This window comes from Hyaena hyaena, unplaced genomic scaffold (assembly GCF_003009895.1).
Source record: "Hyaena hyaena isolate Hyena2069 unplaced genomic scaffold, ASM300989v1 scaffold_1186, whole genome shotgun sequence".
NCBI lineage: Eukaryota > Metazoa > Chordata > Mammalia > Carnivora > Hyaenidae > Hyaena > Hyaena hyaena.
Genome location: NW_024081820.1, coordinates 28712 through 56243, shown reverse-complemented (window position 1 = coordinate 56243; position 27532 = coordinate 28712). Strand labels below are relative to the sequence as shown.

Here is a 27532-nt window from a genome sequence, read left to right as displayed (position 1 = left end):
GTCCTGTAGTGACCTGCAATGAAGTGTCCCCTGTCACCAGAAACTGACCCTTTAGGGGTATCTCTTGAGTGTGTGTTGCATGTGGCCTGCAGTTGTGGATGGGGCATGTTTGCTCTCAGTCCGTTCATCATTGCAATGGCTCTCTTTGTCTGTTGTGGGCAGGGTTTGGTCTTGGTGGTGTTAGGGGGCCAGTTTAGAACCACCCTGAGCTTCAGTTGAGTCATACCAGGTGTTTGCCAGAGATACAATAGCACCAAACTGCAAGAGAATGTGGTGGGTGGGAGGTACTGTTAGCAAGCTTGGTGGAGAGTGTAGATGCTGCACTGGTTCCCACAGGTATCCATGTGTCTGGGCTGGGGAGGGAGGGAAGTAATGCTTGCTCTTTTGTTCTGGGAGAGGTCCCCCAATGCTCCTGCCCCTCCAACACGTGCTCTGAGATTAGTAAACAAATCTCCCTCCTCTATACTCCAGGTGTTTTCAAACTACTGCTTCTATGCTGTGTGCCTGCGGGGCTTTTGTGCTGTCTCTTTAAGAGTGGGTCTCAGTTTCCTCTCACCCTTCCAGCTTTTTTAGGAGCCTGCTGATTTTTAAAGTTACAGATTTTAAGCCCCACTGATTGTAAGAACTCATGAAATTTGTCCCCTCTGGTTTTCAAAGTCAAATGTAATGGAGAGTTGTCTTTCCCATCCCTGGGGTACTTGGGGTGAAATCTGTTTCTCTCCCTTCTCTGCACCTGTGTGTCCCTCCCTCCCGTAGACAATCCCCCTGGTCCATTTAGCTACTGACCGCATCTCCGCCCTGCCTACCCTCTCCAGTGTGTCCTCTTCTCTACACTTACTGTGGAAAGTCTGATCTGTCAGTCTTCAGGTCGTTTTCTGGGTTATGTACACTGATGAAGCTCTTATCTAGTTGTATCTGTGTCACAAGGTGAGAGCTTTAGGCCCTCCCACACCTCCATCTTCCTGGAAGTCTTATTTCTTATTTCTTAACATAAATGTTTTTGACTATAAATGTTCCCCTGAACACTTCTTTTGCTGCATCCTGTGGATTTTGGTATGTTGTGTTTTGTTTTCACTCATGTCTAAGTATTTACTAATTTACCTTTTCATTTCTTCTTTGACTCATTGGTTAGGATGTGTTGTTTAATTTCCCCAAATTTGTGAATATTCAATTTTTTCCTTCCTGTTACTGATTTCTAGCTTTATCCTGTGTGCTCAGAGAAAGTACTTTGTATGATCTTTATCTTTTAAGACTTAGTCTTAATTTGGGGGCTAACATACAGTCTATCCTGTGTAATGTCGCATGTGTACTTGAAAAGAATATGTATAGTCTTGTTCTTGGGTAGAATGTTTTGTATATGTCTTTTAGATCTAGTTGTTGTTTTTAAGTATTTTGTTTTCTTATCTTCTGTCTGGTGGTTCTGTCTATTATTGAGAGTAGGATTTTGTGGTTTCCAATTACTGTTATAAAACTTTCTCCCTTCAGTTCTGTCAGTTATTGCTTCATATGTTTTGATGATCTGTTATGCGTATAACTGTTTATAATTGTTATATCTTCTTGTACTCTTACAAACTTTTGATTTGAAGTCTATTGTGTCTGATAGTGGTATTACCCTCCCTGCTCTCTTTTGGTTACTGTTTGCATGGAATATCTTTGTCCATTCTTTCACTGTCAGTCTGTTTTTGTCTTTGGATCTAAAGTGAATCTATTTGGGGCGCCTGGGTGGCTCAGTCAGTTGAGCGTCTGCACCTGTGTGTCAGGTTATGATCTTGTGATTCATGGGTTCGAGCCCCGCATCAGGCTCTGTGCTGACAGCTAGCTCAGAGCCTGGAGCCTGTTTCAGATTCTGTGTCTCCCTCTTTCTCTGACCCTCCCCTGCTCATGCTATTTCTATCTCTCTCTCAAAAATAAATTAAAAAGCATTTAAAAATTTAAGAAAAAATAAAGTGAATCTCTTTTAGACAGCTTATAGTTGGGTCTTATTTTTTAAGATATTCTGCCGATCTCTGTCTTTGATTGGAGAGTTTAATCAATTTACACTTAAAGTAATTACTGGGGGCACCTGGGTGGCTCAGTCAGCGGAGTGTCCAACTTCGGCTCAGGACATGATATCACCGTTCGTGGGTTTGAGTCCCATGTCGGGCTCTGTGCTGACAGCTCAGAGCCTAGAGCCTTTTTCGGATTCTGTGTCTCCCTCTCTCTCTGACCATCCCCTGCTCACACTGTCTCTCTCAGAAATAAATAAAACATTAATTTTTTAAAAAAATAATTACTGATAAGGAGGAAGTTATTTCTTTATTCTATATATTCCTGTATACCTGTTTCCCCCCTTTTTTGCCCTCCAATGCCTACATTACTGTCTTCCTTGGTGTTTAGTTAACTTTTTTAAGTTAAATATCTAAATTATTTCTCATTTCCTTTTTTTTTTTTTTTTTTTTTGAGAGAGAGAGAGTGAGAGAGCATGCAAGTAGGAGAGGAGCAGAGGCAGAGGGAAAGGGAGAGAGACAATCTTAAGCAAGCTCCATGCTCAGCACGGAGCCTGACTCGGGACTTGGTCTAATGACCATGAGATCATGACCTGAGCTGAGATCAAGAGTTGGACACTTAGTGAGCCCATTTCATTTGCTTTTGAGTAAATTATATACCTATTTTCTTTGTAGTTATTGTAGATATTACATTTAACTTCCAAAAGTTATAGCATTCTGATTTGAAATTTTTTGAAATACCAGCTTAACTTTGTCACCATACAAACACTCTGCTCCTTTACAGCTCTGTCCTCACCCCTTTTGGTTATTGATGTCACAGAATTATATCTTTATACACTGCATAACCCCAAATACAAACTAATAATTATTTTAAATGCATTAGTCTCTTGTAATATGTAGGAAACAAACTGTGGAGTTACAAACCAAAGTTAAAATAATACTACCTTTTTCAATTGTCCATGTATCTACCTTTATTAGGATCTTTATTTTTTCCTACAGCTTCGAATTATTTTGTGGTGTCCTTTTATTTCACCTATTCTCTTGAGCATTTCTGTGAAGAAATGCAAGTCTAGTGGTAAGAAACTCCCATTTGTTTTCTGGGGATTTTTTAAAAAAATAGTTTATTGTCACCAAGATTAAAAGCTTCTGCCCGGCAAAGGAAACAATCCATAAAACTAATAGGCAACCGACGGAATGGGAAAAGATAGTTGCAAATGACGTATCAGGCTAGTATCCAAAATCTATAAGGAACTCACCAAACCCCATACCCGAAAAACAAACAATCCAGTTAAGAAACGGCAGAAGATATGAACAGACACTTCTCCAAAGAGGACATCCAGATGGCCAACAGACACATGAAACGATGCTCAGTGTCCCTACTCATCAGGGAAATACAAATCAAAACCACACTGAGATACCACCTCACGCCGGTCAGAGTGGCTAAAATGAGCAAATCAGAGAACTCTAGATGCTGGCGAGGATGTGGAGAAACGGGCACCCTCCCACACTGTTGGTGGGAATGTAAACTGGTGCAGCCCCTCTGGAAAACAGGAGGTTCCTCATAAAATTAACAATAGAACTCCCCTATGACCCAATAATAGCACTGCTAAGAATTTACCCAAGGGATACAGGAGTGCTGATGCATAGGGGCACGTGTACCCCAATGTTCATAGCAGCACTCTCAACAATAGCCGAAACATGGAAAGAGCCTAAGTGTCCATCAACGGACATATGGATCAAGAAGATGTGGTTTTTCTATACGACAGAATACTACATGGCAATGAGAAAGAATGAAATCTGGCCATGTTTAGCAACCTGGATGGACCTTGAGGGTGTTATGCTGAGCGAAATAAGTCAGGCAGAGAAGGACGGATCCCATATATTTGCATATATAGGAAGATTAGGAGGAACTTAACGGAGGACCGTGGGGGAGAAGAAGGGGAAATGGTGGGGGAAAGGGAGAGAGGCAAACCATGAGAGACTCTTGAATGCCGAGAACAAACTGAGGACTGATGGGTGTCGGGAGGGGAGGGGGGTGATGGGGATGGAAGAGGGCACTTGTGGGGATGACCACTGGGTGTTATATGGAAACCAACTTGACAATAAACTATTTAAATAAATAAATAAATAAATAAATGTAACATTACTTACCAAAAAAAATTTTTTTCCCCTATTTTCCCCCATCTTCTCCCTCATGGTCTTCCATTAAGTTCCTCCTAAACCTCCTATACGCACAAACATATGGTATCTATCCTCTGCCTGACTTATTTTGCTCTTTCTGGGAATGTTTTAATTGCCTCCTCTACTTTTGAAGGTCAGTTTTGACAGATACTGGATTTTTGGTTGACAATTTTGGTGTGTGTTTTTTTTGTTTTTTTTTTGTTTGGTTTTTTTTTTTTTTAGCTCTTTGAATATATTAGTCCATTGCCTTCAAGCCTTTAAAGGTGCTGATGAGGGATCTGCTTATAATCTTACTGAGGATCCTGTGTGTGACAAATTGTTTCTTGATGCTAAGATTATTTGTCTTTGTCTGTAGAAAATTGGATTATAATAGGTCTCGGCATGAGTTTCTTTGAGTTCATATTTGTTGGTGTCTGCCAAGCCTCTTGGGTGTTTATATTCACATCTTTTGTGAAATGTGGTATTATTAGAATTGTTTTAATCTTAGCCATTCTAATAAGTGTGTAATGGTGTCTTATTGTTAAATTGTAATTCTTTAATGAAGTATGACGTTGAACATCTTACCATATGCCTAGTTACCATCTGTATATCTTCCTGTTCAGATCATTTGCCTCACAAACTGGCCATTATTTAGAGCTATTGTCCTTTTATTCCACCTAAGTTTTGACATGTCTTCTCTCACAGTGGCTGCCCCAGCATTACCCTTTTAAAGATTCAGCCTGACACTTTCAAGTGGCTTTGCTAGCTTCCGCCTTTGTGTCTGTGTTGTGCTCTGTGTGATTTTTCATCTTAGTGTCTTTGACTCCCAGATACATTCACAGATGATTAACTTTGCTTTCTTATGTAGTTGCTTTCCTATGTAGGTGAACACTTCTTGTGCACAGGATCGTGTTTCATTCACATTTCTATCACCTGCATCTTGCTGAATTTCTGGCACCAGGTATTCTCATATGTTGAATGAAAGACTGAATGATTTAATACACATTGAAGGGATGCTTGCAATAAGTTTTTGCTTCTCTCACAAAGTAGAATATAAACAATGGACATTCTAGGAAGCGTGTTGTTTCCCACAAACTCAGTAAAATAATTTGAGATTGAATAGGAATATGCTCTTTCAGGGACCATTGTCATTCGTGGATGTGTTTGTGGACTTTACCTGGGAAGAGTGGCGGCTGCTGGACCCAGCTCAGAAGCACCTGTACAGGAGTGTGATGTTGGAGAACTACAGCCACCTGGTGTCCCTGGGTAGGAGCTCCCTCCCTCGAAGGATTGTGTGTAATCTGCAAGCCTCCCCTTCTTGGTTTCTGAAACCTGGGTGGCTTTTGCAAAGAAATCACATAGTGTTAAAGACCATTTTTTTTTTTTTTTTTTTTTTACAAATAGTTTATTGTCAAATTAGTTTCCACATAACACCCAGTGCTCATCTCCACAAGTGCCCTCCTCCATGCCCATCCCTCCTCCCCCCCACATCCATCAGTCTTCAGTTTTTGTCAGCATTCAAGAGTCTCTCATGGTTTGCCTCTCTCCCTTTCCCCCACCATTTCCCCCCTTCTTCTCCCAGTTGGTCCTCTGTTAAGTTCCTCCTAGTCCTCCTATACGTGCACACATATGATATTTGTCCTTCTCTGCCTGACTTATTTCGCTCAGCATAACACCCTCAAGGTCCATCCATGTTGCTACACATGGCCAGATTTCATTCTTTCTCATTGCCATGGAGTATTCCATGGTATAGATAAACCACATCTTCTTGATCCATTCATCTGTTGATGGACACTTAGGCTCTTTCCATGTTTTAGCTATTGTGGAGAGTGCTGCTATGAACATTGGGGTACATGTGCTCCTATGGCTCAGCATTTCTGTATCCCTTGGGTAAATTCCTAGCAGTGCTATTGCTGGGTCATAGGGGAGTTCTATTGTTAGTTTCCAGAGGAACCTCCACACTGTTTTCCAGAGGGGCTGTACCAGTTTACATTCCCACCAACAGTGTAGGAGGGTTCCCGTTTCTCCACATCCTCGCCAGCATCTAGAGTCCTCTGATTTGCTCATTTTAGCCACTCTGACTGGCGTGAGGTGGTATCTCAGTGTGGTTTTGATTTGTATTTCCCTGATGAGGAGGGATGCTGAGCATCGTTTCATGTGTCTGTTGGCCATCTGGATGTCCTTAAAGACCATATTTAAAGGCTATATTTTCTTAGTCTGCCCTTGGCATCAAAATATGCTAGTAGAACAGTCTTCACTTTCCTATGGGGCAGAAGGGAGCTTCAACATGCTGCCTTTACACTAAATCTTCCCCATTCTTCAGAGTCTGAGGTACTTTTGGCCCAGGTTGTATGTGATTTTCCATTCACAGGATATCAAGACACCAAACCTGATATCATCTTCAGATTGGAGCAAGGAGAAGAACTGTGGATGCTGCAGGCCCAAATCCCAAGTCAAGGCCATCCAGGTGAGTGAGATGTAGATCTTTTCTTCCTTACTCAGAATTGATGTGAATTCTGATGTGACGTACAACTCATGTTTTTACTTTTTGTCTCATTTGTACCCATTTTTTCTCCATTTCCTTTCCTTTTCTTTCTCGTCTGTTATTTTCTCTATTTTCCCAGGTTAGTAGACTCATTTTGTTATGCATTTAATTTTTTTTAATGTTTATTCATTTTTTGAGAGACAGAGATAGAGCACGAACAGGGGAGGGGCAGAGAGAGAGAGGGAGACATAGAATCCGAAGCAGGCTCCAGGCTCTGAGCTGTCAGCAAAGAGCCCAGTGTGGGGCTCGAACCCATGAACCTCAAGATCATGACTTGAGCCGAAGTCGGACGCTTAACTGACTGAGCCACCCAGGCGCCCCTTGTTATAATTTAAACAAGCTTCCCCTTGATCTTACTCAATGTGACTATCACACCCCCTTCTACTTTCTTTCTTTGTCTTTTTCTTTTTTTATGTTTTTAAATCTCTTAGACTTATAATCAACCACAGTCCCAACCTCCTTCCTTCTCCTTGAAATCTATTAGGATAAGTCATCACTATGGTTTCTAAGTGCATCTCCACAGGCCGGATTATTAGTTATCTCACCTAGAGCCCCCCTCCCTGCTTACCCAAGTGACACTCCACTGAATCCACACACACACTACATGATGAAGTGCTTTTTCTTTTCATGCTTTACTGGCTTCTCTTGTTTTTCCTTCTTCTTTTTTTTTTTTTTTAATATTTTTATTTATTTCTAGGAGAGAGAGAGAGACAGCGTGAGCAGGGGAGGGTCAGAGAGAGAGGGAGTCACAGACTGAAACAGGCTCCAGGCTCTGAGCTGGCAGTCAGCACAGAGCCCAACGCGGGGCTTGAACCCATGAACCGCGAGATCATGACCTAAGCGAAAGTCAGACGCTTAACCGACTAAGCCACCAAGGCGCCCCTTGTTTTTCCTTCTGAGTCCAAAGGGTCTTTTTATATTCACTACTCTTCTTCTTTATTATAACCTTTAAAAGAAACTCTTTCTGAAGATTTAAGCTCTTTTTCTCTCTTTTGGTAATTGGCAGCTTTCATCTGTCTTTCATCTGGTTTTTGGTACTGAGTTTGGTCTACAGGGCATCTTCCCTGCACGTATCTCCCTCAGTCTCATTTTCAGGAACCAGAATTCTTTGTTGGCTTCCTCCATAGCTAAATCATACCTTCTTCTCACATTCTGATTATTTATGCATTCTGCTGTGCTTCTAGCTCTTTCTCCAGGTACTGGGAGTCAGCTTAAATCTCTTTTATGTGCCAATTTCTTCACTAGTGTTCCTGAAATCTGTTTATATTTTGGTTCTCTATAAACAAGTCTTTTAAAGCTTCCATATTCCCATTTCCCACCAAAACCAAGGCCAGTGTCTCATTTTTCATCATTGTATTTTTTAATCAAATATATTCATCTTAGTTATTTTATATTAGTTCATCTTCACGTTACTATCTTTTATGTGTCCCTAGGTGTGTTTAATTTATCACAGGCAGGGCTCTATGAATCAAGTTGGTGTTTGTATCATTAGCATTGTTTCAGCTGCAATTTTTTATTAATCCTAAATCAACCTATTAAACAGAAGTTATTAACGGAGCACCTGGATGGCTCAGTCAGTTGAGTGTCTGACTTGGGCTCAGGTCATGATCTCACAGTTTGTAGGTTAGAGCCCTGCATCAGGCTCTGTGCTGACAGCTTGCTCAGATGGAGCCTGCTTCGGATTCTGTGTCTCCTCTCTCTGCTCTTCCCCTGCTCACACTCTATCTTTCTCTGTCTCTCAAAAATAAATAATTATATATATATTCTTTTATATATATATAAAAGAAGTTATTTATTACTACACATCACAAGAAGTTCTGAAATGGGGCAGCTGTAGGGTTGACTAAGTGACTCACTCAGTAAATCACCAAAAGACAGTTTCTACCCTGTTATTCTAAGTATGTCAGCATTTTCCCAGGTTATCTCCTGTCATGGTCACCAGATGGCTATTACAGTTCCAGCCAACGCCTGCAGATATACTAGCGCCAGTAGAATAAGAAGAACTGCGTTTTCCACATGGCTGTTTTTATGAGGTGGTAAAGCCTATTCCAGGAAGTCTCCACAAACCTGCCATGCTCAGTGGGCTATGTTTTTATCACATGCCTCTGTCTGAAGAAGACTCTGTCAAAGGAAGTGGGCGCACCACTGTTGGCTCAGATAAATGATGCTTTACCTTCTGGGGAAGTGAGTAGAGGTAGTAATGGAGACAAGTCCCTGTTTTCCCGACTGAAGCACATGGTCTTAAGGATGGGTTTGGGGAAAAAATAAGGTTTCTTCCAGCCAGGAAAAGGGAGGAAGGATTGTTGGGTAGGCAGCACTGTCTGCCTTCATCCACCTCTTCGGAGACATAGCTTCTAGTCACGCCTTTCTTCCAATCCATCCATCTTCAAAAATAATCCACCACCCACCACTCCCATTTTCCTTTCAGTACTGTATTAACACAAGTCCTGGGTCTTGTTCCCAGTCAGACCTGGTGGTAGGCCTCTAGTCAGAGATAAGTTATTCACACATAACCAGCCAAAGAATTGCAGGGTAAGTGTAACAGGGATCCCTGTTCTGGGAGAGCCACCACAGTGAGTGCTACACAGAAGTCCGTGGTGTGCAGTGCATTGAGACCCTGGTCACGCCAGGACTCTCTGGGGTGGCAGTGGCCTCCTGAACCCTTGGTTCTGCCCTCTGAGCATATTCTCTTTCCGTTGTCTTCTGTGGGTACACTCAAGATGGTCATTCAGGAGAATGTTTTTGTGTAGTTTCAGAATCTGAAATCTGTTGGTGCAAGTTTCCAGGGACTGCCTTTGGACCACAGCCAGTGATCATCTTCAGTTATGTTTAAGTAATATTTATGCTGAAGAATTTATGTCTTCCATTCTTTGGCTTTGGTATTGTTTCCTGATTTCTTGAATTCTATAAACTTTCCCTATTACAACCAACCATAATATAAGTTTCTGCCATTATTGTTGCAAAGAGAATAACCCACAGAAAATACATTTCATGGGAAATCAAAGGAAGGAAGTCAGAGTTGTGGCTAACCAAGGGTGGTAAGGATGGGTATAGCACCAGCCAGAGAAGGGTTACAAGGGTAGAGTATTAGGACAGATTCAGTGTCCATGAACTCTGAAAGTCTACAGGGATAAGTCTGATAGCCAAACACATGAGCGAATCTGATTCTCAGGCAAAGATTAATTACTCTCTGGCCTATTTTCTTCTTGACAGAAACATTTCTGATTTTAGAACCATACAATAGCCAGTAACACTCCCTTCTAAGCAATTGTGATAGTCAAAAGTGTCCACATTGATTTCTCAGTGCATCCAGGAGGAGGTATCTCCTCCACTTGGGAATGGTCCTTAGGAGAATACAGTTTGGAGATTGTGTACAAAATGGGGTTATATTTAAGAGGTAAGGAAGCCTGGAGTGAGGTATTAAGGTCCTTTGATCTGCTGTCTTGAAACCCGACTTGTTGCTGTGTTCTCTTAACGCTCTTTTCACCACGTTGGTCAGCATATTACTGTAGGACATCTAGATCAGGTCTATCTATTCTCTTCTGTTCAGCCTCCAAATATTTGTCACTGTGCCTGAGGATTTAGTCTAGTGCTTCATTCCCTGCCTACTTTCTATTTTTGGCCTTTGTGTTTTGTTGTAAACAGCATTCTGTTCACTCTGCCCCCTCTCAGTTTTCTGTTCCCCCAGATTAAACCACTTTCATCCCTTTTAGCTTCATTTACTTTTGCATTTCTAAATAACCAGCTTATTCTAGTGCACCTTGATTTCTCCCCCCAATGATGATTATTCAGTATAAAAGTGTAACGGTTTAATTCTCTTTCACCTTCCTTCCTTCATACTCCCCATGATCTATACAGTTTGATATGTGTATGTGTGTGATATATACAGTCGTCTTAATATTTCATTTGGGTTAGGTCAGCCTTCAGTCACATCTTTATGACTATGTAATTTCTATTCACAGATATATCATGCAAATATGCAGTGGTTAATTTTTGTTCATAGATATATTTTTTCTTTTGAGTTATTTTATTTGCCTGCCAAGTTTTCTCTGTTCTCATCATTAATGTATTTATCATTAACCCCAGACTTTTCTTCACATGTCTAAATATTCTTGTGGTACATTCAGCCAATTTAGTAATTCTATCAATCTCTTCCTGATAACATCACTCCTGTGGCTTTTGACTTACTGGCTTTTGACTTGCTCAAGTGTAACCTAGTTTTTCTCATATCCTGGGTATACAGTTTTTTATCTTGGAATCTCAGGTTTTCTTTTCTGTATTTATTCTGTGTCATCTGTTTTCTTGGTTGCTTTTATTAGAGTACCTCCTCGAGTAGCTTCCTGTGAAAGAGTGCATGTGATACAAATTCTGAGAACCTATGCCTCCAAAAATGTTTATACTTTACCCCTGAAGGCTCTGCTTTTTGTCCTCTAATGATGCTAATGAAAAGTCAGATGCCATTCTAAATTGGATCCATTATATAAAACAGTTTTGATCTTTGGTTTCTCTGGAAGCTTTTACTAGCTGCTACTTGTCTTCAGTGTTCTGAAACATCACACGGATTTTTCTTGTGAGTTTATTTTCATCTATTTGGGCATACAGTAGAACTGTATTGCGAAGAGACAGTAAAGTAATTTGCAGTGGTTTCTTCTCTTTCTCTTGAGTTCAGCACAGTGCACATAATAAGTACTTAACAATTATTTGTTGAAAGAATATAATGCTGAGATCGCTTCAACAGCTTTCTTTTTTCCTTATGTTTCCTTGTACCTATTTTGTTTTCTTTACTTATTATGCAAAATTTCAAAAGTTTTGAAATCTGTATGCATTGTCAGTTTTCTGGGCCTATCTTCATTTTTAGTTTTGATTGTTCTCCCCAATTGCCAAGAGTTTTGTTACATTTATAAACTTGAGATTTTATTTATTTATTTATTAAAAATATTTTTATTTATTTCTAGGAGAGAGAGAGAGAGAGAGAGACAGCGTGAGCAGGGGAGGGTCAGAGAGAGAGGGAGACACAGACTCCGAAATAGGCTCCAGGCTCTGAGCTGGCAGTCAGCACAGAGCCCGACGCGGGGCTCCAACCCACGAACCTCGAGATCATGACCCAAGCGAAAGTCGGATGCTCAACTGACTAAGCCACCCAGGCGCCTTTTGAGATTTTATTTATATTCAGATCCGATATATGAAACTAAAAGTATAATCTCATGACAGCATTTTTAAGGTAATTTTATGTTCTGCCAGGACTATGTTATTATTTTTAACATATAACTATTTTCTCATTTCTAGAAAAAGTCCGAGAAATTGATGATCATATGGAATGGCATCAGGAAAACCAAGGCAAGCTGGAAAGTATGGCAGAAGGCTCCGACTGTACTGCGTTTGGAAAACTATGTCTTCTTAGTAAAAATTATGGTTCTTCAGGACAAAAATTTCATAAATATGTCACACATGGAATGAGTTTTAAATATAATCTAGAGTTCAGTAGTAATTATGCTGGAAAGAATCCTAATGAGTTTCATGCATACAGGGAACCATTCCACCAGTCTAAACATGAGCACACTGTTACTGGAATAAAATACTGTGAAAGTAATGAATCTGGTAAAACTGTCAACAAGAAGCCGCAACTCATATGCCATCAAATGTATATTGGTGGAAAATCCTTTGAATGCGGTTTTTGTGGGAAGGCCTTCAGCAGCAAGTCATACCTTGCAGTGCATCAGCGAACTCACGCAGAAGAGAAACCCTATAAATGTAAGGGATGTGGGAAAGACTTTAGCAGCAAATCCTATCTCACTGTCCATCAGAAAACTCACACAGGAGAGAAACTCCATGAATGCAGTGAATGTGGGAAGTCTTTCAGTTTCAATTCACAACTCATTATACATCAGAGAATTCACACAGGTGAGAATCCCTATGAATGCTGTGAATGTGGAAAAGTATTCAGTAGGAAAGACCAGCTCGTTTCACACCAGAGAACTCATTCGGGGCAGAAACCCTATGGTTGCAATGAATGTGGTAAGGCTTTTGGTTTGAAGTCCCAGCTCATTATACATCAAAGAATTCATACAGGAGAGAAACCCTTTGAGTGTAGCGAATGTCAGAAAGCCTTTAATACAAAGTCAAACCTTATGGTACATCAGAGAACCCATACAGGGGAGAAGCCCTATGGTTGCACTGATTGTGGAAAAGCCTTTACTTTCAAGTCGCAGCTCATTGTACATCAGGGGATTCACACAGGAGTAAAGCCCTATGGGTGCATTCAATGTGGGAAAGCCTTCAGTTTGAAGTCGCAGCTCATTGTGCATCAGAGAAGTCACACAGGAATGAAACCTTTTGTATGTAGTGAATGTGGCAAAGCCTTTAGGAGCAAGTCATATCTCATTATACATATGAGGACTCACACAGGAGAGAAACTCCATGAATGCAGTGACTGTGGGAAAGCCTTCAGTTTTAATTCACAACTCATTATACATCAGCGGATTCACACAGGAGAGAGTCCATATGAATGCCATGAATGTGGGAAAGCCTTCAGTCGGAAATACCAGCTCATTTCACACCAGAGAACCCATGCTGGGGAGAAGCCCTATGAATGCAGTGACTGTGGGAAAACTTTTGGCTTAAAATCACAGCTCATTATACATCAGAGAACTCATACGGGCGAGAAACCCTTTGAATGCAGCGAATGTAGCAAAGCCTTTAATACAAAGTCGAACCTTATTGTACATCAGAGGACCCATACAGGGGAGAAGCCCTATGGTTGTAGTGAATGTGGAAAAGCCTTTACTTTCAAGTCGCAGCTTATTGTACATCAGGGAGCACACACTGGGGTAAAACCCTATGGGTGTAATCAATGTGGGAAAGCCTTTAGTTTAAAGTCACAGCTCATTGTACATCAGAGAAGTCACACAGGAGTGAAACCCTACGGATGCAGTGAATGTGGAAAAGCCTTCAGGAGCAAGTCATACCTCATTATACATATGAGGACTCACACAGGAGAGAAACCACATGAATGCAATGAATGCGGGAAATCCTTCAGCTTCAATTCACAGCTCATTGTACATCAGAGAATTCACACAGGGGAAAATCCCTATGAATGCGGTGAATGTGGAAAAGCCTTTAATAGGAAGGATCAGCTCATTTCTCATCAGAGAACTCATGCAGGGGAAAAACCTTATGGATGCAGTGAATGTGGGAAAGCCTTTAGTAGCAAGTCATACCTCATTATACACATGAGGACTCATTCAGGAGAGAAACCATATGAATGTAACCAATGTGGGAAGGCCTTCATTTGGAAGTCACTACTCATTGTACATGAGCGAACTCACGCAGGGGAAAGCCCTTATAAATGTAGTCAGTGTGAGAAATCCTTCAGTGGAAAATTACGGCTCATTGTACATCAGAGAATGCACACAAGAGAGAAACCCTATGAATGCAGTGAATGTGAGAAAGCCTTCATTAGGAAATCTCAGCTCATTGTCCATCAGAGAACTCATTCAGGGGAGAAACCCTATGGATGCAATGAGTGTGGAAAAACCTTCTCTCAGAAATCAATTCTCAGTGCACACCAGAGGACTCATACAGGAGAGAAACCCTGTAAATGCACTGAATGTGGGAAAGCCTTTTGTTGGAAGTCTCAGCTCATTATGCATCAGAGAACTCATGCAGATGAAAAACATATTGACGAATTAAATGTAAGAAACTTTCTTCCAAAAGTCAACTTCTAGGAAATGCCAGCAAATTCATATAGAAGAGAAACTCTATAAATGAAATGATCTCATGGTGCAACAGAAAACTAATACCAAACAGAAACCATGTGGCAGGGCACCCACACAAAGCTGCTTTTGACACACAAAATAAAAACAGTAAATGCACACAGTAAATGTTAGGAATTCAGTGGACTCTGTGAAAGTTATCAGCAGCAAGTCATCCTTTTTAGGAGTTTGTACAGGTGAGGAATCATATCAATGAAGTGAATGTTGGAAAGTTATTTTTTTACTGTGATAAAATTTGCAAAGAGGAAGTTTCATAAAGCAAAAATATGGAGCACACTCTGTTGAAATTCATTTCAAACAGTAGGACTTTAATGAGAGAAAATGCAAAGCCAATGAATGGCAAAATTATCAAAATTACATACTCTTTAGGTATCAGGAACTCATACCTTGGAGAAACCATACTATAAATTAGGGAAATTCTTCATCTAGGAAAGACAAATTTCTGTTAAAAGAATAATAATAAAGAAAATCTATGAATGTGTCAAATGGGGTAAAGAAAGCCTCAGTAGAAAGGTTTTCTTCATTGTTATTTTGATTAATTTGGAAAATAATTTCATTTACAAATTATTTTAAGGGAAATTATATTTCTTATGTTCCAAATTGTTTGGAAAATATTAGAGAAAATATTCAACTATAAATGATAGGCATGTTCATAATGGAATATAAAGATTTTTTTATGGTGTAAATAAATATAATCAGGATAGCCAGAAATACATCATAAGACCTACAGGGATATTTAGTCTTTGTCTTCCTTTGTACTATATGAGTTAAGTGTAGTTTGGCATTCCACTTGTGAATGTCACATATGAGAGGCAAGTTAGATAGATACATGCCATTGCCCAGGGACTTACTCTTTTTAAGAAATACAACTTGTGGGGCGCCTGGGTGGCTTAGTCGGTTAAGCGTCCGACTTTCGCTTAGCTCATGATCTCGCCCTAGTGGGTTCGAGCCCCGCGTCGGGCTCTGTGCTGACTGCCAGCTCAGAGCCTGGAGCCTATTTCAGAGTCTGTATCTCCCTCTCTCTCTGACCCTCCCCTGCTCACGCTGTCTCTCTCTCTCTCCTAGAAATAAATAAAATAAAAATATTTAAAAAAAAAGAAATACAACTTGTTACTAGAATAATATGATTTATTAAAAGTACATTTCAATACTACAAACCTTTTCTACTGTTTTATACCTTTTGTAAGTGGGCCTGGTGGCTGCTTCTGTAGTTATATACATTAGTATAGTGCATAATTGATGTGTTCATGTAGCTGGGATCTATTTTGCCCTCACTAGTTAGAACATCTTGATTTTCATTAAGATAACCTCTCATAGCATTTGAGGTCATGATGGGATCATCATTCAAGGTGCCCTGCCAAGGAGTTGGCGTGATCATCAAAGTAGGCTAAGATATTCCAGACTTTGAGATTCTAATGGACTCCTTAAGTACCAAAAACTAAAGTGAGCTTTTGTTTTCTGGTAACATTTTCCTGCAATGATTAATTAGTTCTTTCTATATAGATTATCCATGATAGTTTTAGTTATTGTCATTTCAAAATTCTAATTCACTTATCTTTGTATTTGAGTTATCTGGTGTGCTTTTAATGTATTTAAGTGATACATTTAAGTGGCACTGCTGAAATGTGTTCAGGCACCCCTCCTTTATTATTTGCAAGCAATGCTGCTTTCCCAAATTGAAGGCATGCTGTGACCTTGCGCTGTGCAAATGTATTGGCTTCATTTTTCCAATAGCACTTGCTTACTTCATGTCTCTGTCACATTTCACTAAATCTTGCAATATTCCAAACTTTCCATTATGTGTTAAGGTGATCTGTGGTCAGTGATTATCATTTGCTGAAAACTCAGCCTGTTTTAGCAGTGTTTTTAAATTAAGGTATATACATTGCTTTTTTTAGACATAATGCTATTGTACACTTAATAGAGTACATTGTAGTGTAAATATAGCTTTTATATGCATTAAGAAACAACTTCATTTGACTCAGTTCATTGCCACATTTGCTTCACTGGTCTTCTGGAACCAAACCTGCAGTATCTCTACGGTATGTGTGTATGTGTTGCTGTAGAGTCAGGGTGCTGAAAAGTCACTGGGCCAGTTGCCTTCTTACAAAGTCAGTTTTACTCACCAGTTTCCTTATGTGAAAGAACATTAACTTGAAAAGAGTTGGGACCCTTGGGGCGCCTGGGTGGCTTAGTCGGTTAAGCGTCCGACTTTCGCTTAGGTCATGATCTTGCGGTTCGTGGGTTTGAGCCCCGCGTCGGGCTCTGTGCTGACTGCGAGCTCAGAGCCTGGAGCCTGTTTCGGCGTCTGTGTCTCCCTCTCTCTCTGACCCTCCCCTGTTCACGCTGTCTATCTCTCTCTCTCCTAGAAATAAATAAAAATTAAAAAAAAAAAAAGAAAAGAAAAGAGTTGGGACCCTGGCAGTTAGGGCTATGTTACAGGAGTATTCCTATTCCAAACTGCAGATATTTCTTTTCTTTTAAAAATTTTTAATGTTTATTTTGAGAAAGAGACAGAGTGTGACCAGGGGAGGAGCAGAGAGAGGGGGAGACACAGAATCTGAAGCAGGTTCGAACCTGCTTCGAGGCTCTGAGTTGTCAGCACAGAACCCAACGCAGGGTTTGAACCAACAAACCATGAGATCATGTCGGATGCTTAACCAACTGAGCCACCCAGGTTCCCCTCAAACTGCAGATATTTCTGAAACACCTTCCACTTTGTACTCTTTATTTCAGGAGGGAATCCCGTCATTTACCCTCTTTCTTTGAAGGAAGTATTTAATGACTTCTGAGTTCCTGGTCCTTACTGTGTTCAGTAAGGATTAGGGTTAGGGTTAGTGTTAGGATTAGTTAGTGTTCAGCTCATTATACAGGATCCAATCTAAAGATACCTGGAGTAAAGAAGAATGATTCACAGAAGAGAAGAGAAAGCTTGGATAAAGAATGTTGGGGGCGCCTGGGTGGCTCAGTCAGTTAAGCATCGGACTTCGGCTCAGGTCATGATCTCACTGTGAGTTTGGGCCCCTCATTGGGCTCTGTGCTAACAGCTCAGAGCCTGGAGGCTGCTTCGATTTCTTTGTCTCCCTCTCTCTCTGCACCTCTCCCCTTCCTTCTCTGCCTCTCCAGAATAAATAAATGTTTTTAAAAAATAAATAAATGTTTAAAAGAATGTCAGATGTTTGATAAAGTATATCCCCTATATCTGGAAAATATAATGAATATGTGTTTTATCGTAGATGTTCCAAAGAAGATTCACACATAATAAGAATGAACACCTACAAGAAAGCCTACATTCAGTGTACTACTATCCAATGTCATTTAGATTTTAAAGGTTTCTCTATTGTGTGATGCAAATCCACATACAACCTTGCCCAGTAGAACCAGAAATGTTGATATGATGTTAACAACATTATGATGTTTCAACAATGTTGAAATCAAATGCTATGGGAGACGCTAATGCTAACATTAAGTTGTTAATCTTAAATGAAAAAAAAATTTGGGGCAACTGGCTGGATCGGTCAGTGTGGAGAGTGCAACTCTTGATCTCAGGGTTGTGAGTTAGTCCCATGTTGTGTGTAGCGATTGCTTAAAAATAAAATATTTAGGAGTGCCTGGGTGGCTCAGTCGGTTAAGAGTCCGACTTTGGCTCAGGTCATCATCTCACGGTTCATGGGTTCGAGCCCTGCACTGGGCTCTGTGCTGACAGCTTAGAGCCTGGAGTCTGCTTCAGGTTCTGTGTCTTCCTCTCTCTGCCCTTCCCCACTTACACTCTGCTTCTCTCTCAAATAAACATTAAAAAAACTATAATAAAATCTTTAAAAAAAAAAAGAAAAAGAAAATTTATCAGATAAATGAAATTTAACAGAATGAATAGATTTAAAACCAGTAAACAATAATAAAAAGTGAAAAATTGAATCTCTGGGTTGAAAATCTGCCTAGCCCTTCTAGCCCTACCTCAGGCCCAGAACAAAAAGAAGTTCTAGAGGTTTTTAGTAATAGTTGATAATTCTCAGAAAAACTCAAGGAAAGATAATCCAGCATTTTACATTTGTTCCCCAAAATCAACATGTTGCGGGGGGGAATAATTCACAATTCATATTTATGAACATAGTTTAAAATATACTAAATGTAATTATAGCAAAATGAATTAAATAATGTAAAGGGTTTTTTTTTTTAAGTCATGACAATATTACGTGTAGCAGACTACTAGTCATGCATCCAGTGTCCCTTCATTACCAACAGTCACTGTACTTTTTTTTAAAGTTTATTTATTTGGTGGGGGTGGGGCAGAGAGAGAGGGAGAGAGCATCCCAAGCAGGCTTTGCACTGCCGACACAGGGCCTGAACCCATGAACCCATGAGATCACGACCTGAGCTAAAATCAAGAGTTGGACGCTCAACCGACTGAGCCACCCAGGCGCCCCAATGTTTAAATATTATTAAATTAGGAATGGAAATTAAATCCTTAAAAACATTTTTTAATGTTTTATTTATTTTGAGAGCAAGAGAGGCGAGCGTGAGTGGGGGAGAGGCAAAGAGATAAAGGCACAGAATCCAAAGCAGGCTCTAGGCTCTGTGCAGTCAGCACAGAGCTCAATGTGGGGCTCGAACTCACAGACTACGAGATCATGACCTGAGCTGAAGTTGGATGCCCAACTGACTGAGCCACCCAGGCGCCCCAGCAATTAAGTCCTTTAACTTTGCAAACAGTATGTTCCAAAACCTGACAAATGTACTTAATGGTAGATATATACCATTTTATTAAGAAAAATACAAGAATACTCATCACTTTTGTTCAACAGTGTATGACAATTCAAGCCAATGTGTGAAAACAAGTAAGGAATTGGGGGTGAGGCCAGGAAAAAAGTTCCATTGTTTGGAGATGCGATTGTCTATTTAGTAAAAGCCAAACTAACCCTCAGGCAAACACTGAGAATTGCAAATAGAGTAGGACCTCTACTGGACGCACACATATCAGCTGTGTTGCTCTGCTTCTGGTTAGACTGCGCATCTTAGAAACTGAGCACAAACCCAAATGGGCACAGCAGTAGAAAGTAGAAAGCACTTTATACAACAAAAGAGAGTTTCTGCTCATCCTTGGTGAAACTGGTGGGAGAGGATAGGGCCCACACAGCAAAAGGGGAAGTGAGACAAGCAGGTAGGTGCCTATGGACTGACATGACACATCAGAATCCCAAAGTGCCCCCCAGGCAACTCTGTTCCGTGGGTCTTCATGGAACCCTCAGAGGTAGTATGACAAGTATGATATTGATAGAGAAAGTTTTTTAAAATCCTGTTGGGCAGAAGACATGAACAGACGCTTCTCCAAAGAGGACATCCAGATGGCCAACAGACACATGAAACGATGCTCAGCGTCCCTCCTCATCAGGGAAATACAAATCAAAACCACACTGAGATACCACCTCACGCCAGTCAGAGTGGCTAAAATGAGCACATCAGAGAACTCTAGATGCTGGCGAGGATGTGGAGACACGGGCCCCCTCCTACACTGTTGGTGGGAATGTAAACTGGTGCAGCCCCTCTGGAAAACAGTGTGGAGGTTCCTCAGGAAATTAACGATAGAACTCCCCTAGGACCCAGCAGTAGCACTGCTAGGAATTTACCCAAGGGATACAGGAGTGCTGATGCATAGGGGCACGTGTACCCCAACGTTCACAGCAGCACTCCACAATAGCCAAACCATGGAAAGAGCCTACGTGTCCATCAATGGACGAATGGATCAAGAAGATGTGGTTCATCTATACCATGGAATACTCCATGGCAATGAGAAAGAATGAAATCTGGCCTGTGTAGCAACATGGATGGACCTTGAGGGTGTTATGCTGAGCGAAATAAGTGAGGCAGAGAAGGACAGATACCATATGTTTGCACGTATAGGAGGATTAGGAGGAACTTAACTGCAGGGGAGAAGGGGAAAATAGTGGGGGAGAGGGAGAGAGGCAAACCATGAGAGACTCTTGAATGCTGAGAACAAACTGAGGGCCGATGGGTGTGGGGACGGAGGGGGGTGATGGGTATGGAGGAGGGCACTTGTGGGGATGAGCACTGGGTGTTATATGGAAACCAACTTGACGATAAATTATACTTTAAAAAAAAGAGTTGGAAATTTAACCAACTGGGCCATCCAGGTGCCCAATATTTATTTCTCAGTAAAAAAACCAAAAACCAAAAAAACCTTGAAGACCAAAATTCAACAAGGCTATAAAATAACTGAATAATGCTATCAACAAACTGGATCCAGTAAGCATTTCTAGAACATCCAAGAGTAGAATACCCTTTTTTTTTTTTTCAATTGTCCGTGAAGCATTTACCAATGTGGGTCATGTCTTTGATCACATACTCTAAGTTAAAAAAAAATAACAAATCATGCAAAATGTCTTCAGACTATAATGCAATTTAATAAGAAACCAATAGCAAAAAGAACAGTAAAATATCCAAAGACTCAAAAATTAAGCAACACAATTCCGAATAATCCATGGGCCAGAAAAATTTCAAAACAACAAAAAAATAGTATTTTGAATTGAACAAAAAAAAGTATATCAAACATCTTGAGATAAAAAGGCAGTGCTAATAGAGGATTTTAACATTAAATGCTTATATTAGAAAAAAATAAAGATCTCTTATCAATAACCTAAACTGTTACCTTGAGAAACTAGAAAAAGAACAGTAAAAGAAGCTGAAAGTAAATAGAAATAAAATAATAAGAATAAGAACATAAAGCAATGAAATAAACCTGAAAGTAGTAGAAGGAATATTATAAACACTACACACATAAATCTGAAACTGTGATGAGATGCACTAAATTATTATTTTTTGTTTTTTAATGTAAATTCCAGTATAGTCAACATACAGTGTTCTGTTAGTTTCAGTTATGCAGCATAGTGATTCAGCACTTCTTACATCCCCAGTGCTCCTCCTGCCAAGTTCATTTCTTAATCCTCATCAACATATTTCACCCGTCCTCCCGTCCACCTGTCTTCCGGCAACAGTTAAGAAAATTCTGCTGTGTTTTGGGGCGCCTGGGTGGCTTAGTCGGTTAAGCGTCCGACTTTCGCTTAGGTCATGATCTCGCGGTTCGTGGGTTCGAGCCCCGCATCGGGCTCTGTGCTGACTGTCAGCTCAGAGCCTGGAGCCTGTTTCAGTCTGTGACTCCCTCTCTCTCTGACCCTCCCCTGCTCACACTGTCTCTCTCTGTCTCCTAGAAATAAATAAAACATTTAAAAAAAAAAAAAAAGAAAATTCTGCTGTGTTTAACCCTCGGACCAAGGAATGATGAGCAAGACACAGACACAAGAAAGACACAGACACACGCAAAGTTTGGTGCAAAATCCTCTACCCAGTCTCTCTGGGCTCGTGATTTATTGTCTCAAATTATCTTTCCTCCTGTCCTCCCGTTTTCTGTTCCCAGGGCCCTGTTGCCAGGTTCCCGCTCCGCAATGGCGAGGGATGCAATTCTGCTTGGATCCAGTCTGTGTGTGCACGTAGGCTGTCTTGCCCTTTTGTTTGCTGCTCGGTCAGCACCCTGGCTCGTTTGCAAGCTCAGGATGTTCCAACTCAGAATGTATCTTGCGATTAGGGACGGTCAGCCTGGGACAGGCCCTTCAAAAATGAAAAGAAGAGCTACTGTCCGGGGAAAGGTGTTTTCACTGCACAGATATGAAAAGAACTCAGATCCAAATATTATAAAGAACTACTATAAATCAGTAAGGAAACTTAAGAGAAGGCAACATAAAATGGGCAAAGAACTTGAGTATGTCACAGAAAAGATAACCAACTAGAACTATGCACATTAAGTATGCTCATCACTACTAGTCATTAGGGAATACAGACTACAGTGGTGCATCACTACATAGCCTACAGAATAGATAAAAGGAAGATTCACAACATCCAGCAAGAATGGGCACGGGAGTGGGAGAACCAGCCTTCTCATACGTAGCTGGTGGGAAGGCAAATATGTACAGCTTCTTTGGAAAATGGTTTGGCGCTTTCTTCAAAAACTAAACATATGCCTATAATGTAATCAGCTTTTTCTCTCCTAGCTGTATACCCAAGGGAAATGTGTGCAAGTGTTCACTCTAAAATGTCACAAGAATGTTTGTGGCATTTTTACTGATAATATATGAACTACAAACACTTAAAAGTCCTAACAGTTGAAGGGATAAACAATTTGTGCTATATACGAAACCACAGTAAAAAGTAGTGAACTGTTGATATATGCAACAGCATGGATGAATCTTAAAACACTGTGAAGTAAAAGAAGCCAAATTCGAAAGAATATATACTATATAATTTCACTTATATGAGATTTAAGAAAAGCCAAAACTTATCTACGGTGATAGAAGCCAAAACAGTGGTTGTCTTTGGGATATACTGACTGCAGGGGCACTAAGCATGCCTGTGAGCATGCTAAACGTATGCTGTATCTTGATTTGGATATTGGTTTTCTATTTATATGAAGTATAAAAACAGGCAAGGCTGAGCTATGCAGACTTCGGTCAAAAAAGTGGTTACTCTGGAGGGATACTGACTGGGAATGAGCACAGGAGACCCCACAGCATGCTGGAGATGGTGACGGCACAACTGTATACATGTATAAAGATATCAGACTATATGCATATATAAAATCATACGTATATAAAAATACCCTTATGTGTGCACTTCTTGGAAGTTATTTCTCAATGGAAAAAACAAAATCAAAATCGTTAAAAACTTTCACCATGTCACAATGTATTTTCACTGTTTTTTTTTTTTTTTTTAATATTTTTATTTATTTCTAGGAGAGAGAGAAACAGCGTGAGCAGCGGAGGGTCAGAGAGAGAGGGAGTCACAGACTGAAGCAGGCTCCAGGCTCTGAGCTGGCAGTCAGCACAGAGCCCGACGCGGGGCTCGAACCCACAAACCGCGAGATCATGACCTAAGCGAAAGTCGGACGCTTAACCGACTAAGCCACCCAGGCGCCCCTTCACTGTTTTGCACTTATATTTTTATTCAACTTTTTACATGTAATATTAAGCTAATTTAAACAAATGCTTTTGGTTAAGTATCTTTTTATACTTGTTTTTAAACGTCAAAAATACATGAATCAATTTTTTTTCTACACAGAGTAGGCAATCAACAACAGGCATCTGGATTCCTCAGATGCAGTTTTCCACATTCATCTCTGATGTCAGGGCCCAGCATAGACCTGCAGTATAAGAAGCATCAGGAAAGTTTGCTGAATAATGATAGAATGTAGGTTACATGGACCCTTCCTTCCTTCTCTCCCATCCTCCAATTCAGTAAGCACGGTAGACATCGCACCCCTCGCTTGCAGGAGGCGTACTCATGGCAGAAAGCCTATGTCCAACAGGCAGTGGTCCATGTTAGAAAAAAATCCACATACTTTGTAATCATATGGAAGCGAGTTAACTTTGTCCACCTTATACCAGTTCTGTAACTATACGCCAGTGACTTACCGTCTTGGGCGGGCGGCCATCTGTAACACATCCCAAACCTTATAGGCTCCAGGGAGTGTTGGGCTTCCCACCTGCTGAGTAATTGCCCTAAAGCTGGAACCCAGAGTTATGAAGGAAGCAGGCCACGGTGGTGTTGGGGTGGGGTGCTGGGCCATGACCCAGAAGAGGACACTGCAATACCTTGAGCCATCGGAAGATCTTCAGGTAGAGGTGCAACTCATCAGACTCATCAAGTTTGCAAAAGAAAAGGGTTCGACCCTCTAGAAGGGCTGTGAGTCTGAACTGTTTCTATCACGGCAGAACAGGGAGCCATTTCTAATGCCCTCTGAGAGGGTGCTTTAAATTGAGGTCCTGCTTTCCTGTTCTCTCTCCCCCATCCACATCTGCCTGCTCTCATGACCACTCTCAAGCTCTTGTTTATGTTCTCTCAGTCCTTCACAGAATTTTACCCAGGATAACAGGTCCCCTATCTCTTTTTCTGTTAGGTATCTTCTTCCCAGGATATTCCCCAAGAGACCAGCTCACTATAGCTGTGTAAACCTGGTGGAGGGGTCCAAAGGACTGGTCTCCAACAGCGACAAGCTCCCTAATATGCAAACAGACAAAATCTGACAAATCTCCCGAGAGGCACTTACCCTGGGAGCATCAGGAAGGGTGTATGGGGCAGTGACACCGGGAGCTGAACTCCCTTGGGGGAGCCTGTGGCGATGAAGGTGACTCCCTGCAGGGAAAAGGGCTTCAGGTGAAGCAGAAGTTCACAGGCTGATCTAGGCTGCCTCCCAGACTTCTGTGGATTGGGGATTTTTAAAAATGTGTTCAACTAATCATGACAGGGGAAAGTGCATGAATCACCAAAAACTTTTTTCCTGCAGGGTTTTCCCCAAGTCTCCATGTCCAATGTGGGACCTCAAGCCCATGACCCCAAGATCAAGAGTCACATGTTCTTCCAACTGAGCTGGTGAGGCCCCCACCAGAAGTTTTCTAAAAAGGAAAAGGAATATGGAGGAGCCTACCTTACCAGATCTTAAATGTGTTAAAAATAAATAGTGTACATAAGAAACAAAATGATGATGATGAAGATAGCACTTTTTGAGTATTGACTACCTCAATCTCACGAAGGGTTCTGTTATTATCCCCATATTTCCAAAGATGAAAGAATGTACAAAGATGACCAATAATATGGCCAAGTTCCTATAGTTGTCAAGTAATTGAACTGGGAGTACACTCCAGGTAGCCTGGGTCCTGGAGAAAACAGAAACTCTGGAAATAGTAGTATGCTTTAGAATGTGCTAATGATTCCATCTGTATTGGAGAGCAGGGAAGAACAGGGGAGAGGCAGCCCTTATTTACAATGGACACAGGTCAGCTACACTGTGGCACTGCCTTTTGTTGGGATATCAAGCCTCTATTAAAAGTGCAGCTTATGAAATGTTTGTCCTGATTTAGAAAACTTAGAAATAGTTACATGTTGAAGTTAAGAAGATAAGGTTCCTTGTCTGTTACTGGTGCAGGGCCCCTGAAAGGTGTTTTGAAATTCACTGGACCTATTTCCTGATTAGTAACAAGGGAACATAGTCTTAGTTTGGGTGTCGGGGTGGGAGGCTCATATAATAATATCTTACTTGGGACATCCTGAGTGCTCAGCAAATGGCAACCAAAAAAAGTAATTGATGTTATATTAGTGAATTAGGATCATATAATTTGTTGAATTACATTTAATTTAATTTAATAATGTAGATACTTTTGGCACAATAACAGACACTCAGATCACTGGAACAGAATAGAGAACCCAGAAATGGACCCACAAATGTATGGCCAAGTAATCTTTGACAAAGCAGGAAAGAATATCCAATGGAATAAAAACAGTCTTTTCAGCAAGTGGTGCTGGGAAAACTGGACAGTGACATGCAGAAAAATGAAGCTGGACCACTTTCTTACACCATACACAAAAATAACCTCAAAATGGATGAAGGATCTAAATGTAAGGCAAGAAGCCATCAAAATCCTCGAGGAGAAAGCAGGCAAAAACCTCTTTGACCTCAGCCGCAGCAACTTCTTACTCAACACGTCTCCAGAGGCAAGGGAAACAAAAGCAAAAATGAACTATTGGGACCTCATCAAAATAAAAAGCTCCTGCACAGCGAAGGAAACAATCAGCAAAACTAAAGGGCAACCGACTGAATGGGAGAAGATATTTGCAAACGACATATAATATGTATCCAAAATCTATAAAGAACTTCTCAAACTCAACACCCAAAAAAACAAATAATCCAGTTAAGAAATGGGAAAAAGACATGAATAGACATTCTCCAAAAAAGACATCCAGATAGCCAACCAACACATTAAAAAATGCTCAACATCACTCATCATCAGGGAAATACAAATCAAAACCACAATACAAATCAAAATCACACCTGTCAGAATGACTGACATTAACAACTCAGGCAACAACAGACGTTGGTGAGGATGCGGAGACAGAAGGTCCCTTGCACTGCTGGTGGAAATGCAAACTGCTGCAGCCACTCTGGAAGACAGTGTGGAGATTCCTCAAAACATTAAAAATTGAACCACCCTACGACCCAGTAATTGAGCTACTTAGGTATCTATCGAAGGGATACAGGGTGTGCTGTTTCAAAGGGGCATAGTTTATAGCAGCACTATCAACAATAGCCAAAATATGGAAAGAGGCCAAATGTCCATCGACGGATGAATGGATAAAGAAGAAGTGGCATGTATGTATATGTGTGTGTATGTGTGTGTGTGTGTGCGTGTGTGTGTACACACACACACAATGGAGTACTACTTGGCAATCAAAAAGAATGAAATCTTGCCATTTGTAATTATGTGGGTGGAACTAGAGAATATGCTAAATGAAATCAGTCAATCCGAGAAAGACAAATATCATATGACTTCACTCATATGAAGAACTTAAGACACAGAACAGATGAACATAAGGGAAAGGAAGCAAAAATAATATAAAAACAGGGAGGGGACAAAACATGGGAGACTCTTGAATATGGAGAACGAACAGTGTTACTGGAGGAGTGTGGGAGGCGGATGGGCTGAACCGATGAGGGGCATTAAGGAATCTACGCCGGAAATCATTGTTGCACTATATGCTAACTAACTTAGATGTAAATTAAAAAATAGATACTTTTAAATTTTAGGTTCCATTGACTTTTTAAATTCATTGGAGGGCAATCAGGAATATTTTGATTGAGCATCTAGTGTGTCCTAGAAAAAGAGCCTATGATTACACTAACAGAAGGTTTTCACTGTAAATGGGAGGGTGTGTGGCAGCAATTTCCCCTTGTGTTCACCCGTAATCAGGGATGCTGAAGCCTCACTATACAGTTGACTCTTGAACATGCGGGGTTAGGGACACCAGCCACATGCAGCTGAAAATCCACGTACAAGCTTTTGCTGACGGAAACAAAGGCAAGAGAAATGTGGCATAAATTAAATCTCCTTACAGCTCGCAGCCCAGTGGCAGACACCTGACATAAGTAGAATTTGACCTTCCTCGAGGAACTCAGGGCTTCCTTATTTCCTTAATGTTTTTGTTTTATTAAAGACTAAAAGTAACCTCATCTT

At 40.7% G+C, this 27532-nt stretch overlaps 1 protein-coding gene across 2 annotated transcripts in view; it reads left to right on the top strand.

The window, feature by feature from the left end:
- Window positions 1-15368, top strand: part of ZNF268 (zinc finger protein 268) — a 45274-nt gene extending 29906 nt beyond the window's left edge. For both annotated transcript variants that reach the window (XM_039222790.1, XM_039222791.1), the window contains exons 4-6: window positions 5285-5411; window positions 6517-6612; window positions 11977-15368. In XM_039222790.1, the coding sequence (XP_039078721.1) occupies window positions 5285-5411; window positions 6517-6612; window positions 11977-14414 (2661 nt within the window). In that variant the 3' untranslated portion in view covers window positions 14415-15368. The remainder of the gene's footprint in view (window positions 1-5284; window positions 5412-6516; window positions 6613-11976) is intronic.
- Window positions 15369-27532: the final 12164 nt, after the last annotated feature.